Source organism: Archocentrus centrarchus, chromosome 4 (assembly GCF_007364275.1).
Source record: "Archocentrus centrarchus isolate MPI-CPG fArcCen1 chromosome 4, fArcCen1, whole genome shotgun sequence".
NCBI lineage: Eukaryota > Metazoa > Chordata > Actinopteri > Cichliformes > Cichlidae > Archocentrus > Archocentrus centrarchus.
Window position 1 is genome coordinate 26,298,999 of NC_044349.1, and position 18,806 is coordinate 26,317,804.

The 18,806-nt window shown below is 40.3% G+C and overlaps 2 protein-coding genes across 3 annotated transcripts; one reads left to right on the forward strand and one right to left on the reverse strand.

Annotated features, from left to right (window-relative positions):
- Positions 1 to 54: 54 nt before the first annotated feature.
- Positions 55 to 9,250, reverse strand: fsd1 (fibronectin type III and SPRY domain containing 1). The gene is made up of 13 exons (XM_030728029.1): positions 9,072 to 9,250; positions 8,232 to 8,327; positions 8,023 to 8,154; positions 6,435 to 6,536; positions 6,147 to 6,169; positions 5,604 to 5,725; positions 3,446 to 3,655; positions 3,260 to 3,358; positions 2,932 to 3,079; positions 2,759 to 2,841; positions 2,102 to 2,353; positions 1,599 to 1,687; positions 55 to 1,501 (listed from the first exon to the last, which is right to left on the reverse strand). Exons 1-13 carry the CDS (start codon positions 9,084 to 9,086, stop codon positions 1,391 to 1,393), a joined length of 1,482 nt encoding a protein of 493 aa, XP_030583889.1. The 5' UTR covers positions 9,087 to 9,250; the 3' UTR covers positions 55 to 1,390.
- A 4,724-nt stretch (positions 9,251 to 13,974) lies between these two features.
- On the forward strand, positions 13,975 to 18,544 carry LOC115778481 (uncharacterized). Of its 2 annotated transcripts, XM_030726520.1 has the most exons (5): positions 13,975 to 14,070; positions 14,215 to 14,577; positions 14,956 to 15,000; positions 15,431 to 15,547; positions 18,278 to 18,544. In XM_030726520.1, exons 1-5 carry the CDS (start codon positions 14,028 to 14,030, stop codon positions 18,439 to 18,441), a joined length of 732 nt encoding a protein of 243 aa, XP_030582380.1. In that variant the 5' UTR covers positions 13,975 to 14,027; the 3' UTR covers positions 18,442 to 18,544. The 2 variants fall into 2 exon arrangements, with proteins under 2 accessions (XP_030582380.1, XP_030582381.1); XM_030726521.1 differs by lacking the exon at positions 14,956 to 15,000.
- Positions 18,545 to 18,806: the final 262 nt, after the last annotated feature.

Below are 18,806 nucleotides of genomic sequence, written 5' to 3' on the forward strand. Positions count from 1 at the left end.
CTTTATTACCTCAACAACTGATACATTATAGTGAAAAAATGTAACTATTTACAATAAACTGTGACATCTGTCAGCATGTGAAATAAAGTCAACATAATTCTCGCTTCTTTAAAGCATTGCAGGCTACATTATTCAGGGGACACATATAGAGGGAGAAACATGGCAAAGCAACACACTGTTACCATGTGCTGCACACAGCATGACGTGGATGCTTCTCGGAGGTCGGGCGGTGCACAAAAACAGACTTCAGACTAAGTTTTCAGGGTTTATCACTTTAGTTTCTGACCTGTGTGAATCATAAATGACTAACTTTCATTATACAATTTATTAGATCAAGCTACTGCCTAGCTATTTGTTATATTCTGGACTAAAGGCAGTGCACTACTCATAATGGGAACTCTTTGCTGCAAAAGAAATGGTGTTATTAGATATACAGGTACAAGCATTAAGAGTGCAGTTAAGTGAGTGTACAGTACAATCATTTCAAAAAATCCTGAAGCCACATGTGAATGCTCACTTCACTACAAGGAGTTAAAATGAAGGAAGTTGCCTCTAACTTTCAGTCTGTATGACAGACTCCTCCACAGTTAACACTGATTTAAAACTAACAAAACATCAACAGGAGGCAAAAGGACCCAAAGTGTGGATCCTGACTACAATGTGAAATGCAGTAAACACTGTTAAGTCTGCATGTCTGGGCAAGAAATCAAATTCAGCATTCCTAACATGTATTAATTTCTTACATCTATTAGCTGCTGGCAGCAATTCACTGATGAACTGCACTCAGTTCAGTAACCATGTGTAGGAGCACGTTATTTGGGTTATATACTGTATGATGGTTGATGGGCAGAAGCAAATTCAGCAGGTGATAACCACTAACCCAAGATATTTTAGCATGGCTTTAAATTGAAACAGGAAGCTATTTCTTGCTCTGAAATATTAATGTACCCGATTTCATCTTTTTGGAAATGAGCAGGAAGGCACAGGGGGAGAGAGAGCAGACAGGACAGAGCACAACCCTGAACCTGCAGCTGGCTGCGTGACAGTTTGGCTGACAGAAGGATGGACAGCGGCCAGCGCTAAATCATTGCTCTAGCAGCAGTAGTGCTATATGAATGTGCAGAGGCAGGAAACCTAGCAAAACTACACCTACTGTATCCCAAGCAATCACAACAGCCAGAGTCAAGACCCACCTGTTCCCAAAGCTAATGTTTGTCTCCATGCAACACAGACACTGCATGTGGAACAGGCTTAAACCATCATACTCTTGTGATGCAACTCCTCTGCGATATGACTTCGACTGCAGTCAGGGCAGAGGAGATGATCCGCAGTAGTGACTGAGGCCGGGTGGAGGTGGGAGCTGTCCAACTGGCTAGGAGGATGGATGGATCTAGGTGAGGCTGGCGTTGGAGCTGCTGGTGCCGCTGTTCTTCCTCTGGCCGCTCTGCACCACACTGGGAACCTGCAGGCCCGTCACTACTGAGAAATGTCCATTCCACACCTGCAGGGGGCAGTACATAAAAATTAAAAAACTAGAAGGTGTGGAAGAATGGAGAGATCTTTTAGGTAAAAGGTGCTTTGAAGGAACGTTTCCTCACCATGAATGCCGGGATAACTGGCTGCTGAAACTTGGTTTTGAAGGTGTGCATCAGCTGCTTAGTTTTGGCATTGTAAAAAGACAGAATACCTGGAGAGAAACAAGAAGGGAAATCAGATTGAACACTTCATTTAAAAAAGAGGTTTTCTTTAATGCAACAATAAGACTAACAGATTTTAATCCATACATAATGCAAACTATTTTCTCCTCTCGTTCCTTTATTTAATGTTCTCTTGCTTTTTTTGTAGCTAAATTGTCAAGTACAGTTGTCTGAGGCACACTATGTCCACTCTTCCATAATATAACTCTTCACATGTTAAAAAATCTTTCAGTTAGTTTGAGTCTGTATTATCTTATCGACAGATTTATGTCTTCAACCGGTCCAAAACCGGTTATTATTATTAACTTCACAGTGTCTTAAGTCTGTTTTATCTGCATTATTTGCATCATTTTATATCTCTGCTAAAGTCTCGATCAGTTTTCTGTTAACTGTTTGCATCCTACCTTCATCATAGTTGATATAGACTCCTATGCTGTTCGGGATGGGACAATCAAGGGTTCGAGCCTTGTTGTTGTGCTTGGCTGTGAGGCTCTGCTGCAGCCAGTTGTTCAGATGGATGCACCAGGAAGCGCTGCTCTTCCCTAACTGGTCGAACCGGCCGAGGCTCCGCAGGGCTATGCCCACGGCGAAAGCCTTGCTCTCCTTGTCGAAACGGACCTCCCAGTAGTGCTGGCCAGCGTCAATCATAGTGTCAGCTGTCATGAGACATAAGCCCAGTGTCAAAACAAGTGTTACTGAAGAGCTGGCCCATAAAAATTAGGTGTGACATATCCAAAATTGCAGAAATAGCAAAAATAAAAACACATTAGGAGAGTGCAAACATGGCACAAAACTTCAACTGTGAGCTTTGCAAAGTCTGCCAAGTTTTGGTTCAAGTGTGCGTAAAAATCTCAAATGGAAACAGTTATTTCTTATAAGGGTTTTCTTGTGTATGGCATCCATTACACTGACTAACTAGCTTACCTAGGAAGGTGAGGATATTTTATTTTGCATTTTGCTGCAAATGTGCACAACTTTCTAATATGTCTTATAATCTACAATCTGATGCGGTCTGGATTTGTAGAGACACATTCTGTTTGTTTTCGCTCATGAATTCGTACCCAGCACTGTGTAGGACTCTGCTGTAAACCTGTCTCTGCCGGGCCGGGCGGTCGGTGCTCTCTTAGGAGACATCAGGGCTGACCTGATTACAGACGAGACAGCTGGTGGAAACTTTCAATATTTCTGACGTTTATTCATAATGACAGTCAACACATGTAAACAGTTTACAAACCTGGCTGGGGAATGCATTGGTGAGTTGGTTCGGTTCTTGTCTTTGCGGATGTCCTGTATCTTTCCTCCACTGCTGTCCCACTCTACACTCAAGTCCTCCACCTTCAGGTTCTGGTGGGCTGAAGCAGCATCCAGTTTGAAATTGAACGCTGGAAATGGGAAAGAAATAAGGTTTTTTTTATTAGTGCACAGAAAACTGAAAACCCCAGTTTTTGTCAGTAATAATAAAATCTAGCGCCTTGAGACTTCTCTTTGTTGTGATTTGGCACTATATAAATAAAAATGAGTTGAAAATGAAAGCAAGATTAGTCTGTGCTGAGCATTCTCACCGTGGGTTTCTAATGTAACTGGCTCAGAAAACTCTCCCGCCACAGCCTTGTTACACGCTTTCACTCTGAACGTTATGTATCGGGTGTCAAAACGTAGACCTGGGAAAAAAAAGAAAACAAAAGGTGTCCTAACTTAGTAAATCTGCTCAATGTTTAACTGCAAATGCCACACAGTCCTCTTCCTACCTGTGACTGTGTACTCCAACTCTCGTATCCCCTCCACGACCATCCAGGGGTAGTCCTCTCTGATGCGAGGTGGACCCTCGTGATTTGTGCGTCGGTGTTCTAGTATGTAGTGGTCTATCTTGCTGTCAGGCTCTGGTAAGGTCCAAACTACGGTCACTGTGTTGTCGCACACCTGGCACTCTGACACCTGGATCTCTGGAGTAGCAGGAACTGAAAAGAAGAGAGTTTATCTGTTACAACTGGTGTCCAAAATCTGCTTTCATGACTCTTTAAGTCTAGTTTCACTACAAAAAGGTACGAAAATAGGCAATAATTCAAAAACTATTAAAGTTTAGAAATTATGATTTTAAAGCTGTGTTCAATACCACATGGGGGCAGTGTTATCCTAAAACAAGTCTGACATGACCTCATGGTTAAAGATTTCTATTTATTTGATGCTGTGTTTGCACACACCTGACAAAAAGTTCACTCTTCTCTACGCTTAACTGTAGTCATCATCCACATTTATCTGCTAATCTGTTTTATGCTGCTGACTTCATCCATTTTCTGTTCTATGTTTAACCGGCAGCATGCACCAACCTTTATCTTAGCTTTACAGCTAAAAGCAGAAGAGTCAGATCAGACTGAGACCTACACTACATACGTAAGCTGTCAAACCACACCGGTGCAATAAAGAGGTTAGGAGGTCTCGGGCAGCTGTGGAGTGATACTTCTCTGTGGTTTTACTGCTGTGTGCACCTCCTTTCACATCACTTTATTAATATGAAAAATTTTGGTAAGTGGAACATATTGCAGGAAGTTTAACACACAGCAAGTATAGAGCATTCGTTTTGTTCTAGCTGAAAAACAAAAAGGGCCTACACTGCGCTTAACACCACCTCCATGTGACAACTAATAATCGATCTACCAAAAAAAAAAAAAAGACTTTCTAACTGGTTGAGGTGAAGCGTTTCAGACTATATGTGCTGTGGGGCAGTTCAAGGTGTAACAGTCCAGAAACTCAAATCTTAAACCATTTTTACACATGAGCTCAGGTGAGGACATTGCCCAGAGTTGCCCTTTTCCACATGTAGCACGTAGGATTATGCAGTCTGCTTCCATATACTCTGTTTAGTTTAGCTGCTGTAAACTTCCCTGATATCTTACCTGCTCTACTGTATGGCCTAGTGAAACATTACTTGGACTTTGCACTACGGAGCTGGCAGATTGTTTAACATCTGATCCAACTGAGACTGATATTGCTTCCTCGTGTGCAGCTCCATTGGTTAAAGAAAGGTTTAGAGCTGCAGTGCAAATGCAAAAATGCTATAAAGGAAATTCTGGCAACAACTATCTTAAAACAAGTGGACCAAAACAAAAAAAACCAACACAGAACAATGTTTCTAAAAATGTGTTCCAGAAATATGAAACATAAACCAACTAATTACTACAGCACTTGAGTATGTATGAATGACTCGAGTAGATGTCTTCAGTTTAGATTTAAAAACACATTTGATGCTTTAAATTTTCATCATTCCAAAGGCACAACCCACTTTTGAGATAAGCTTTGACCGAGGGATGATTGAAAGAGATCGAGAAGCAGACCTCAGTGATCTTGAGGGAGTGTATGGATGCAGCATATACATCACAAGGCCAGTTACGACTTTAAACACAAAGAGTGCCACTTTATACTGAATTTTGTAATGTACAGGGGTGCAAAGCTGCTAACATTGGTGTAAAGTGATCTCTCTTTTGAGTCCCAGTCAGTAATCTGACTGCAGCATTTTGGACTAACTGTAAATAAGCAAGAGATGACTAACTCCAGTATACAGTAGTCTAGTCTAGATGTAACAAAGGCATGTATAACCCTTTCCAGATCTGAAGGTGTTAAAAAGATTGTTCTGAGCTGGACAAAACTGCAACTTTCATCTGATTGCTTAAACCTTCTGTTTACAAGGGCCAACCAATCAATTTAGGGTGTGTTCACAGCCACAGCAGTGTGCCTGAGGTAACCATACTAAGAGCCAAGAGCAGAAAAACAGTTGGAAACCAAGGAAAATAACATTAACCCTCCCCTGTGAAATGAAATAAAGCAGAAGCAGAGTCAGAGTGCTGCTTTAACGTTGTGCAAGTCAGCAACTCCTTTGTTTCTGTCTGCTTAATAAAAGTGAGACCAGACCTGGGAGAAATCTGAGTCCCTGCAACATCTCCCTCTCCTGGCTGAAATCCACCATCAAGTGACTCATGTTGTCACTGGCTTTAGCTTTCAGGGAGAGGCGAAAGGCTGGAGCCATTGTCACGCTGCAGAGAAAGAGACACACAAAAAACACACAAAGACATGGGGTGGAAACAAGTGTGGGTCTATTATTCAACTGAACCAGGGGGCAACATAAAAGAAACAGGTGATTCTAGTACTGCTCACTAAGAAAAGACCACTAACTACATTTCTTAAATACTAGCACTGAACTCATCACCCTAATTTTAAAAAGCGCAGCTAGAGAGGGAGCAGCATTCATCCAGGGAGAGGCTGACACAGGATGGCACAGACTCGAGATGAGAGTGGGAAACACAGAGACAAAAGAGTGGAAAGTTTCCATCGTGCTTACTGCCTATGAAATGGGTGCGGTGACTACATGAATGCATGCACACTATATTATGAGATGGCTCACTGGTTACAGGAGGCTATGACAAAAGGGAAGCAATGGATTGCTGAGTACTATACCTATCCTTAATGTCTTTGGCCGCCTGGAGAGGAGAAGCACAGAGAGGGAAAGGAAAAAGAGAGGAGAGACATGGAGCGAAGAGAGAACTGAGTTGGAGCCCGTCATGTTATCATTTAACACAAAAAGTTGCCGGTGGCTGTGTTAAAATAACTGCTAGTACGACACCACAAGGAGGACAGATTAAATCATATATGGAAGCTGAAATTCAATTCATCACTTATTGAAAATTCAGTGAGTAGGGGGAACAGTGCAGCAGCATCACAGCACAACGGGGGTCTGTCGGTTACCTGAGTGAAACCGTCCGTCTCAGAGGAGCAGAGTGTCTGATTAGCCAGCTCCAGCAGCTCCTCTGAACTCTCCAGGGCTTTGGAACAGGCGCTCAGCTGACTCTGAGAAAAGAGCAATTTACAGTCAAACAGGGCACATCTGCAAACTCCCACAGGTTACTCTTCGATATAATGAGCCAATTGTGTTGCCAGAGGAAGCCACGGAGTTAGCTGCATCATTTGAGAGTCATCACTCAGTCCTGAGGCTACAGAGGTTTGTGAATTATTGGCATTTTGACCTGAGATGAATGAAAACAAATACCAGTCTGTATCAATGCAGCTAGGTTAGAATAACTTTTACAAAACTGAGAATAATGAAGCACAAAATGCAAAATTAGTGTGAGTTTGTCCACTCATTTTCTGTGCATTTACATGCCTTGATTGCGTGTCATTCACTTTGCATCTTTGCTCTGCTGTATTTTGTGCTTTGTTCTCCCTGTAGCTTGTCAGCAGGTACCTCCGGCTGCACAGCTGCCTGTATTATTGGGCCACACCTTTTAAACTTTGCATTCAGGTGTATAAAAATCAAGCACTTAGCCATGCAGTCGGCCTTTACGAACTGCATGGCTCACTGAATTTGAGCATGGTAGTGTAATAGGATGCCTCTTTTGCAACAAATCAGATTGCGAAATCTCTTCCTCCACCAGAAATCCCACAGTCAACTATAATTGTTGTTATTGCAACATGGAAGTGTTTAGGAACCACAGCAACTCAGCCATGAAGCAGCAGATAACAAAGTTACAGAGCATGGTGCCTGAGTGCGTAAAACCTGGTAACTCAATAACTGCAGAGTTCCAAACCTCCTCTGGGATTAACATCAGCACAAAAATTGTGCACCAGGAGCTTCACTGCATGGATTTCCACGTCCCATCTCCTGTAGGTGTAATGTGTATGTGGCCCAGTACTTTTCTCCATATAAAGTATGTTTTCTATCCACCCCCCGTTGTTTTGCTTTACTTTACAATATAAAATGCTGAGATAAAATAAACCTGGCTATGGTTTCAAATAATGTTGTCAGTGTGAGCAGATATCCCTAATATGGTCATCTGAGATCCAGCCAGAGCTGTTTAAACTTTCTCTTTGTGAAGGGCAGCCAATCAGAAAAGGTTTGGACTCAAGCGAGAGGGAAAGGAGCTGAAATAGCTTGTTACACAAACAAGAGATGAACTGAGGGGCTGCACCCATCAGTATTACAGTTTACATTGGCATAAAATAAAATAAAAAAATACATGAAGACAAACATGAGGGACACACGATGATGCTCTTCTAAGAGGATCTTAAACCTGTTAGCTGCAGTTTTGTTTGTGTGTACAACTGCATTTTTAAAAACTTGTGCTAAAGCGTGCTGCGTGGTGGGTGACATTTCCTCTACTCAGCTTGGTTTTCACTTGCAAAAGGTTTCCGTCAGACACTTAAAGCTCAGATGGCTGCGGTTTTATATCGTGAACCACCTTTTTAAAATCAGCGATTAAGAGATTAGATTTGAGATGTGCAATGTGAAAAAAAAACCTTAGACTTTTCAAATGAATCAAGACACAAAAGCCGCTACCTGCAGCTCATACGTGCGGCTGGCTCGCTCCTGTTTGATACGAGTCAGCATGTTTTCCTTCATCTCGTCCAGAACGGCGTGGAGGGAGCTGAATTCAGACTCCAGGTCCTCCTGCACCCGGCTGGAGTTCGCCTGGTGTCACCAAAGAAAATACAGTTCAGTGTATTGTTTGAGATGAAACTTAACTCGAGCCCTGTCTGCTTTTGTACCTCCAAGTTGTCCAGACTCTGTTTGAGGGTGCAGATGAAGTTTGAAATCTCCTCATTCTTCATGGCCAGCGTGTGGGTGATCTTCCGCAAAGATTCCTGAAGACACAAACTTTTCTTCAGTAATTTTTTTTTGTTAATATTTCTGCTAAAAACTCAAACACAATCTGTTCCTTTCAGACTGAAAAGAAGCGTGCAGCGTCTTGTGCTCTATGGAGGGCTACAGGATCCCTGTATTAACTCACAGGAGTGACTCCTCTGTGATAAGATGCCCTAATCAGGACGCATAAAGCTTTAGGCTCTGAGCTCCCTTTCAAACAGATGAGCTCAGAGAGGGACCTATCCTCGGTGCACAGGGAGGGAGGACACTTCACGGGCGGAAGGATGCGCATGTATAATTTAATAATGCAGCTCCGCAATCGTTACGCAGGCGACTTCAATGGCTGGACACACAATATTACACACACACAAAAAAACCACACACTTCTGATGCTGCCACTCCCGGCGCACTGATGCCACAATAAAAAAGCCCATTCATACTGAAGGACTGTGCAATGTTTGTTGATGGGAGAGGAGCTGCACCAAGGCCCCCCCCGCCCCTCCGTCCGTGACTGTTACACCGATACATCGATTAGAAAGCGGTCGATAGCGTGCACAAAAATAACATCACATTTACCTGGACAAACACCGAATAAAAAAGAAATAAGACGACTGAGAAATGCAAGTCCGCGCTGCATCCACAAACTCCCTAATACCGCTGCTTCTCCTCCTCCTTCCTTTGTACACTACGCCCTGAAACGGCTTCCCCCATCAGAGACACCTGTTCCTCCGGCTCCGGCTCACCTTCTGGTCTCCCATCTTGCCGCTCAGGTGCACCGGCACCGATGCAGCTCCAAAGACCGCCGGTATGTCTCCTCTGTCTCCCGGTTTTTGGTTTATTAGCACGGCGGAGCTGGTACTGATGCTGCCGGAGAGTAACGCATCTTCGGACGGACACCAACCACCAACGCCTTTGGGCCGTAGTATGCAGGGCGCATGCGGCACAGGAGGATTCTGGGTAGTGTTGTTCTTGTGGTGCGGTGAGGAATGTTACCTTCAGGTACAGCCAGAGAGAAGAAAACGCGAGTACGTCTCTTGCTGTTGTTAAAGTTTGCGTCTGACATGCAGATATCTTTACACGGAGGATACATTTTATTTACACATGGGAGATAAATCAGTATTTATGATGTTCTAGTTTGTTGTACAATTGTTTTACATTTATTATGACATTAATAGCCTATATAACACAACTACAGAACCAATCCAAATAGAATATATAAGTTTCCTTTGAGCATTTGGCAGAACATAGAGGAGAAGGAGAAGGAGTCAGACACTTTACTAAGTTCTGGTGAATTCTGTACATTTTCTGCATCAATTTATGATGGAAATATCTTTATTTATTTAAATAAAAACACAAAACTATGCGACAATGCTGCTGTTTTTCCTTTCTTTTTAATTATTTCTTTAAAAACTGCATGTCATGAAATCTACACCTATTTGACTACTGTATTTATGTATTCATAAGCACATTTAACCCATGCACAGACGGAGTGAAGATCTTCATTTAGAGCATACTGTACATCTCTGTATATGGCACACCAATGCATGAACTACAAGAAGCATCATGAGGGAGATCAAGATAGCTCAGTGCAAGTGAGATGTTTGTAACTGCTGGAGTCAGTAAATTTAAAGCTTTATTAAAAACAAACAAAAAACAAACAAACAAAAAAACTTATGTATAAGTTTACAGTGCCTTGCGAAAGTATTCGGCCCCCTTGAACTTTTCAACCTTTTGCCACATTTCCCAAGCTTTAAACATCTCAAGGAGCACTGTGCAAGCAATCATATTGAAATGGAAGGAGTATCAGACCACTGCAAATCTACCAAGACCCGGCCGTACCTCTAAACTTTCATCTCAAACAAGGAGAAGACTTGTGTTAATACTTTGTAACGCCACCTTTTGCTGCAATTACAGCTGCAAGTCGCTTGGGGTATGTCTCTATCAGTTTTGCACATCGAGAGACTGAAATTTTTGCCCATTCTTCCTTGCAAAACAGCTCGAGCTCAGTGAGGTTGGATGGAGAGCGTTTGTGAACAGCAGTCTTCAGCTCTTTCCACAGATTCTCGATTGGATTCAGGTCTGGACTTTGACTTGGCCATTCCAACACCTGGATATGTTTATTTGTGAACCATTCCATTGTAGATTTGGCTTTATGTTTTGGATCGTTGGCTTGTTGGAAGATAAATCTCCGTCCCAGTCTCAGGTCTCTTGCAGACTCCAACAGGTTTTCTTCCAGAATGGTCCTGTATTTGGCCCCATCCGTCTTCCCATCAATTTTGACCATCTTCCCTGTCCCTGCTGATGAAAAGCAGGCCCAAGCCATGATGCTGCCACCACCATGTTTGACAGAGGGGATGGTGTGTTCAGGGTGATGAGCTGTGTTGCTTTTACGCCAAACATATCGTTTTGCATTGTGGCCAAACAGTTTGATTTTGGTTTCATCTGACCAGAGCACCTTCTTCCACATGTTTGGTGTGTCTCCCAGGTGGCTTGTGGCAAACTTTAAACGAGACTTTTTATGGATATCTTTGAGAAATGGCTTTCTTCTTGCCACTCTTCCATAAAGGCCAGATTTGTGCAGTGTACGACTGATTGTTGTCCTATGGACAGACTCTCCCACCTCAGCTGTAGATCTCTGCAGTTCATCCAGAGTGATCATGGGCCTCTTGGCTGCATCTCTGATCAGTCTTCTCCTTGTTTGAGATGAAAGTTTAGAGGTACGGCCGGGTCTTGGTAGATTTTCAGTGGTCTGATACTCCTTCCATTTCAATATGATTGCTTGCACAGTGCTCCTTGAGATGTTTAAAGCTTGGGAAATCTTTTTGTATCCAAATCCGGCTTTGAACTTCTCCACAACAGTATCTCGGACCTGCCTGGTGTGTTCCTTGGTCTTCATGATGCTCTCTGTGCTTTGGACAGAACCCTGAGACTATCACAGAGCAGGTGCATTTATACGGAGACTTGATTACACACAGGTGGATTCTATTTATCATCATCAGTCATTTGGGACAACATTGGATCATTCAGAGATGCTCACTGAACTTCTGGAGTGAGTTTGCTGCACGCCCCACTTTTCAGTTTTTTATTTGTTAAAAAAAGTTTGACACATCCAATAAATTTCATTCCACTTCACGATTGTGTCCCACTTGTTGTTGATTCTTCACAAAAAATGTAAATTTTATATCTTTATGTTTGAAGCCTGAAATGTGGCAAAAGGTTGAAAAGTTCAAGGGGGCCGAATACTTTTGCAAGGCACTGTATATGTAGGCTCAGTATAACAGCATTGTGGGTTTAACAGATATAAGGTTTGGGACCACATGCTGCCAATCTTGATTGTGGAGGTACTGGTATAGTTGTCTCTTTGTGGGTGACTTGGATGTAATTTACTAGTTTTTTTTGTTGTTGTTTTAGCTTGTTCTTTGTGTTTATTTGTTTTGTTTTATTGAATGAATGAATAATCTGCCCCTTCTTACATTTTCAGAAGTCTATACATTTCAGCAGTTTGAACCTCTACATACCCAGCTGGATTATTGAAATAAATATTTAAACTCAAAAATGTAAGCTGCCACTCACTGCACTGCTAAGAGTTTTAACCGCTGCACCACCGTGCCACCACTATCAGTGCTGTTAGAGATGCTGTGGTTAACGTTGTAAGGTCACAGAAGATCTGCTCAAATCCACCTGCCAGCTGGAGCCTTTCTGTGTGAGTTTGCATGTTCTGTCCCTGTCGGCATTGATGCTCCGACTTTCTCCATCCCACAGTCCACCCAAAGACGTGCATGTTAGGTTAAATGGTGCCGGTAGGTGCAAATGTGAGAGTGAATTGTTTTTGTCTCTCTGTTCAGGGTGTACCACACCTCTTGCCCTATGACAGCTGGTGTGCTTAAAGAAAATAACTTGATGTTGTATATTTGTATTTTGTCATAGAGCAACTTCATTAAGTCAAAACAGCTAAGACAGATGATATGATTTTTTTTTTTTTTATAGATGCAAAAGATTAAAAACAAACAAACAAAAAACATGTGTGTAACCACTGTAACACTTTGCAGTTTTTATTTATAATTTTAGCAAACATTTAGCATGTTTTTTATATGTTCTCAGCTGTCTGTTGGAAATATGGGTCACAGTAATAACCAGCTGGAATCGAATGAAAGCAAACTTGCATCCTTTTAGTGAATGTAAACAGAAGAATTAATGAACAATATGTGTAATTTAAAGCAAATAGATTAAAATAAGCAAAAGGAGACTCCTTATTTAGGAACTGCTGCTTCTTGTCTGCTCTGTCAATAACAATCAAAAGACCCACTCTAACTTACCTCCACTGGCTATCCAAACTGAAAGAAACTCGTAAGCACACCCCCTAAACCTAAATGTCGCTGAACATTTAGTGACAGCATAACCTTCTTCATTATGCTCGGTATGCTAAATAATATTTGCATGATGTTTGATTTAAAAAAAAAACATCCATATTACATCTACGTTTCTTACCAAAAACCAAATAATTACACATGAAACAACAGGACAAACTCTGCGATGCAGTTTGAAATGAGATTGATTTCTACAGGTCTGTATTTTATTACAGTTTTCATCTGTTATGTAACAGCATAACGCATGAAGTGCATTGTGTTCACAGAGTCCTACTAAATAAATGATCTCAAGAGTCTTTCTTTTCATGCATTACAAACAGGACCTACTTTCAGTGAAAAAAAAAAAAAAAAAGATCATAGGGTTGAGGTTTCAGAAGCTGTGCACCCCCTGCAACCTTCAGATGTCTCTTCTTGTGGCCTTTTTTCTTTACTCGTCACTGTCAGGAACAAACAATATACTGACACCTGTTATAATGTTGGTGAATTAAAGATTAGGTTTCAGAGCGAATCAATGCAACGTGGGCTTCACACTTTAAACACCTGAGTGCAAAACACCACCCACACTGTTGCATTCTTACAGCTTTTTCAGTGCATCTTTTTATGACACTGCAATGCAAAATAAATAAATACAATTATTTTATAATATAACTTGCACCTCCTGAAATTCTCTTGAAGACTGTGGTTGGAGACTGGACCAGAAAGTTCATCAAGCCATTTTGCTTAGTTGTGTCTTCTCACAGGAAGCCAGATGTTACTTTTCTAGTAAGACAGTGTGGAGACGAGACAAGAAGAGTTTTAACACCCTTGCACTAAAAACCCACAGGGGTTTCACAACCCCTTCACATCATCCTCGTGTGCTGTTTTTTTTTTTTTTTTTTAATTTGGTGATGGCAAGAAAGTCAGCAAATGCACATTAATATCACCGATGCGTTCACTGCTTGACATCAAGATGCAGAGGATTGCTGGATACACTTTTTTAGACAGGTAACAGTAGCAGACAGTTTTGATGACTAAAGTGTTTGGTGTGTGTTAATCGCTCTCTCTTTGTTTCTTTTTCACCTTTTATGGAAAGCCTGCATCAGTTTCCATCTTCATTTGCTGTGTATGCTTCAGTATCCTGAAATAAAAGTAACTTATTGTGACTGAACAGTATTTAAAAAAACAAAAAAAACAAAACAAAAAAACACTCCTCCCTCCCTCCCTCCCACCCACGCAACCACCCACCCACCCACCCACACAGGTTTTATGTCTGGCTTTGTCGGATGTGCAGACAGGCAGGCAGCCGAGACAGGATGAGACTGACAAGAACAAGACCACTGCTCACACAATAAGATGAAAATGTGGCTGAAGCAGTTGATTCTGATGTTACTCGCAGGTAAGACTCCTTTCTTTATATTTAACAGATTAAAACAGACTATATGTAGGCTTATAAGTAGAAAAGTCATGATCTCACAGATCTCCTGAACACATCTTTTTATATTTTTCACTGATGAACTATGATATTTTTTTGCAATTACAGCGGCATCAACAGCGATGGCGATAGCAGGTCAAACTTCTATATATCTGAATAAAACGCAGGAAAGCGTGAGCGTTCTATCTGGGTCCACGCTGGCCTTACGCTGCTCTTTGAGCACAGTGGGATACAAAAGATATCGAATTGCCTGGCATTTTAACAACGCTGGACCTTTTTTCAACAACTCAAGCAGAATAGTTGAGCTGATGATTTCTGAACAGAACTCCACGGATGATTGTGAGGACAAAAGCAAGACACACATTTTGCCAGATGTTACCAAAAAGAACTCTGGATGGTACTTCTGCAACATCACACGAGAGATTCCTAATTTACAACATAATCAGAGTGAAGGAACAGAAGTAGTTGTCTGTAAGTATTGCTCATAACTGATAAAGCATTTATGAGAAGTAAACAAACTTTTAACAACCAGTTTAGACTACACTAAAGTGCAGTTGTTATAGGACATTTTATTGTTTATTAATATAGTCTATATTGGTCAATCACTTCTTCTCTGAAATGATTATATCATGTGTTTTTACTACTTGCCTTACTTCAGCATCCACTGAAATCTGCCTTTTACATTAATGTGTTATAAGTTACACGTTTACATGCTGCTTGAGAACATTATAAAACCTTCAAGGATGAAGCCTTTTTTTCATGAATGAATTCATAAATATTTTTAATATTCTGGCTTGCAATGACTACATGAATTTTTCTCATATAATTTTGTTTCCTCCATGACAGCAGACAGTGAAGTTACAACGTACCCGTCAAATGTGACAAATATTAAAGGTGTGTGTGCATGTATGTGTATCTGTGTGTGTCTGTGTGTATATATGAGAGAGTGAGAGTGTTTTCTCATAAGGCTTAACACATTTTCAGGGCCAGGAGCTGTGTAGATTTTCCAGTCAGCGGTGCTGCGTAGGTGTCACTTGTCCACTTGCAGAGGTGATACAACCTCGAGCTGATGAGTCAAAACTGTTCAAATTCATCCTGTGAGATGTAACGCACTGCTCACAGGAAATGTGTGGACACATTAAAAAAAAAAGGGCTGACTTAACAACTACACATCTTTTATTGTGATCACATAAAACTTTTCATTTTATTATAGTCATGGTGTAGCCAGAGAAAATGGTTCGCACTCAACTGGTCTTATTTTATTACACACTTAGTGAGATGACGAAATGCATCCACATTTAAAGACAGAGTTTTCCTCCCACAGACACTGCTCTCCTGAATGACAACTGGTGGCTGTGGATTGTGTTAGGAGTGTCTGCTTTCATCCTGCTGGTCCTGCCCTTCATATGTGTGCTGCTCACAAGAAGACAGGAAAACAGAGGTAGCCCTCTTTCTTTTCACTGTGAAGGTTTAGATAAGCATCTACAGCTAATTGTAGCTAAACAGTCTATGCAGATTGTAGATAAGCTCTGCTTCAGCAGTATGCAGAAGAAGCCACCAGACTGAGATAAAAGCTGCTCTATAAGAAAAAGAGGTCAAGTGACAAAAAAAATGAAAAATAAAAAATATAAATCAAACTGTCCCACAAGATTATGTCACAAGATCTACAGTCACTCCAAATCTACACTGAGTACAGCTGATTCATTTCACTGCTCATATTTGCATTTAAAAAGGAGAAAATTTCTCCTTTTTGGGGGAGAAAAAGTATTTATGACAGCAAAAATCTGCCCAAGTTGTGGCTGATGGATACAAACTGAGCATGAAAGTGGTTAGAGTGGTTTAACAGCACACCGTGAGACAAACTCGAGTGTGACTGTAGGACATCTCATCTTCTGTGTGGTTTGAGTCAAGAAGCACAAAAAGATTTTAATTTCTACAAGATGTCAAAGACAAGGACCACAGTTCATTTTGCAAAAGCAGAGCTCAAAAATCTGACCATAGACAACTGATTAGCACTGAGAATAATATCAGGTATCTGCAGAAAGAACACAGCCAATGCTGTCTATATTTCACAGGGAAAATCAACGGAGCTGTTTCACACTTACTGAAGCCCTCAGAAGTGGTTTGACTGTCAAACTGTGTAAAATGACTGTTTACATTCTTTTACCTTCCATTCAAGCTTTACCTGAAAGGTATTGCTATCATTTGAATCCCCACATCTTTTACTAATATCCAAATTTTCAGTCAAATAACTGACAACTCCGACTATTTGCCACTTGATTAGTTTTGACTTTTTAAGTCCTCAGATATGCTTTCTCAGCTAACTTTAAACCACAGAGGACAAAGCAGTTTTTTTTATGTAGACACCGTATGTAGACACTTGCAGAGGTGCAACAGGCAGCTCATGCAGGTACATGTGGCTGTTTCGCCACAAAGATGGCCACAGAGGATGAACAAAAGATAGACATAGGACGAAGCTTTCAAGCTACTCACACGCAGAGAACAACTGTTATGCCCATTCATTTTTACAGTGTCAGTTTGAGATGTATGAGCCAGACAAGGTGGTTTCTGATTGACAGAAATTGTTGTTTTGAATCCTTTTGAGTTACTGAGAAAATTGTTACAGTATACTGGGAAAGAAGTGGGGACAGTGAGAAAAAAAAATCATATTTTAGTTAACTGAAAAAAAAAAACAAAAAAAACTAGACTTTGGAAAATTAACTGAAACAATATTAGATGAACTAAAACTATAAAGGAAAGGTCATAATCAGCATGAGGAGACACCAGTGTGTGTGTGTGTGTGTGTGTGTGTGTGTGTGTGTGTGTGTGTGTGTATGTGTGTGTGCATTAAGACTCAGGCGTCCATCGCTTCTTGTACTCTAATCATCTTGGGTTTTTGGATTGTTGGTTGGATTGATAGCATTGATTTCAATAGAATAAAATAACAGATATTTTAACAAATGGTTTAAGAGATGTTAAATCTTGTACTCTCACGAATAGCACCTGTAACATAATAATGAGAGCTAACGCTAACACCAAAACAAATAAAACTGAAGTAAAACGTTCCATTTTAAAACAATTAAAACTAAACCGGAACAGCCAAAACAACCCTGGGAACTAAACTGAAAACAGAAACGTAATAATAAATATAAATAAAATTAATGGTGAATAAAAAAACGCGCACACATAAATTTCTTAGCTGAGACTGCTGTTTTTATATTTTATAGCTATGATTTGAACTGCTGCATCTTGGTGAGAAATTGAACAGAGAAATTCCTGGGGACTTTGTGACTGACTCAGTTTCTTTGACATTTAAACATCTTGATTGTAAATGACTTTGATGTATTTTCGATGAATTAATTTACTTCTGAATCACGAGCCAGTTGATTTCACTTAGTCAAAAATTTATGTCTTTTTGATGTACAAATGAAGTGTTGTGCTGGAGAGGGCAGACTGAAAGTACGATTAAATGTAATATATTGAGGCTGTGAGAAAAATGTGTGCCAGCAGAGAAAAACTGACGTGGATGGGCTTCAAGTGTGTTTTCATCAGGCAAGAAAGGATATATTGTTAGATTGTGATATTATAGGATATTGTGTCAAAATTTCAATTAAACTAAGACAAAAATATAATTGTTTGGTATCTGAATAATTTATATCTTACATACACCACTTTTTATTAGATATTCAAGTTTAAGCCACCAGTCTTTATCAGAAATCCTTTTTTTTACAATGCATTACAATTAAACTGTTTTAAAATCAAAAATTCACAACTTTACACAGTCAACAGCAACACTGTTCAAATCAATTTCACAATAGTAAGTATAGAAAGTAATAGGAAGTTTCAGCAATAGCTATGCCACTAATACAACTAAATAAACATGTTTTAGGGTCAAACTGCATTTTTTTTTCATCGTTTAAATTTATCTTTAATCTTTATTTAGTCTCAGTTAAGTTTGAGTGTTATTTGCTAACCCAATTAAACTTCAGAAAAAGCTGGGCTCAAAGGCCAATTAGTCAAATAATAAAAAAAAAATAAAAATGACATCTGAGATTTTGTTGTGCAGTTTGTCCCAGAGCCCAAATGCAGATGTACAAAAAAAATTACAAGAGTGAATTACAGCAACTAAAATGATATTCCATTCATTCCGGTTTTGCCTTTCATCCAACAGAAGAGCCCATCTATGCAAACACTCGTTATCCGAACAAACAGCCTTCACCTCGACCAGACATGAGCGGAGCAGCGGTCCGCCTGAAAACAGCCTCTTCCTCTCAAAACCTGCGGGCCCCGAGTCCTGCCAGATACGACGAAGGCAAACGGAGAGACAAACGTTGAAGAAGTCATGGATGTCACACCCTAATACAACAAAAGTCCTCATATGTAGAACTGTTTTTCCTTCTATTATTGTTGTGTTTAAATTTTATTCTGAATGTTTTAAACCAGGTTAAATTTTTCATTTCAACTGTGCATTGTAATTTTATGTACTCCTGTGCAGGTAAAGGATTAGATTCATCATCCGCCACTAGATGGCGGATGATGAAAGGATAATGCAAAAAAAAAAAAAAAAACTTTCCCCCTCTTTGTATTATGTATATATAAATACAAAGCGGGGGAAAGTTTTATATATATATATATATATATATATATATATGTGTGTGTGTGTGTGTGTGTGTGTATGTGTGTGTGTGTGTGTGTGTGTG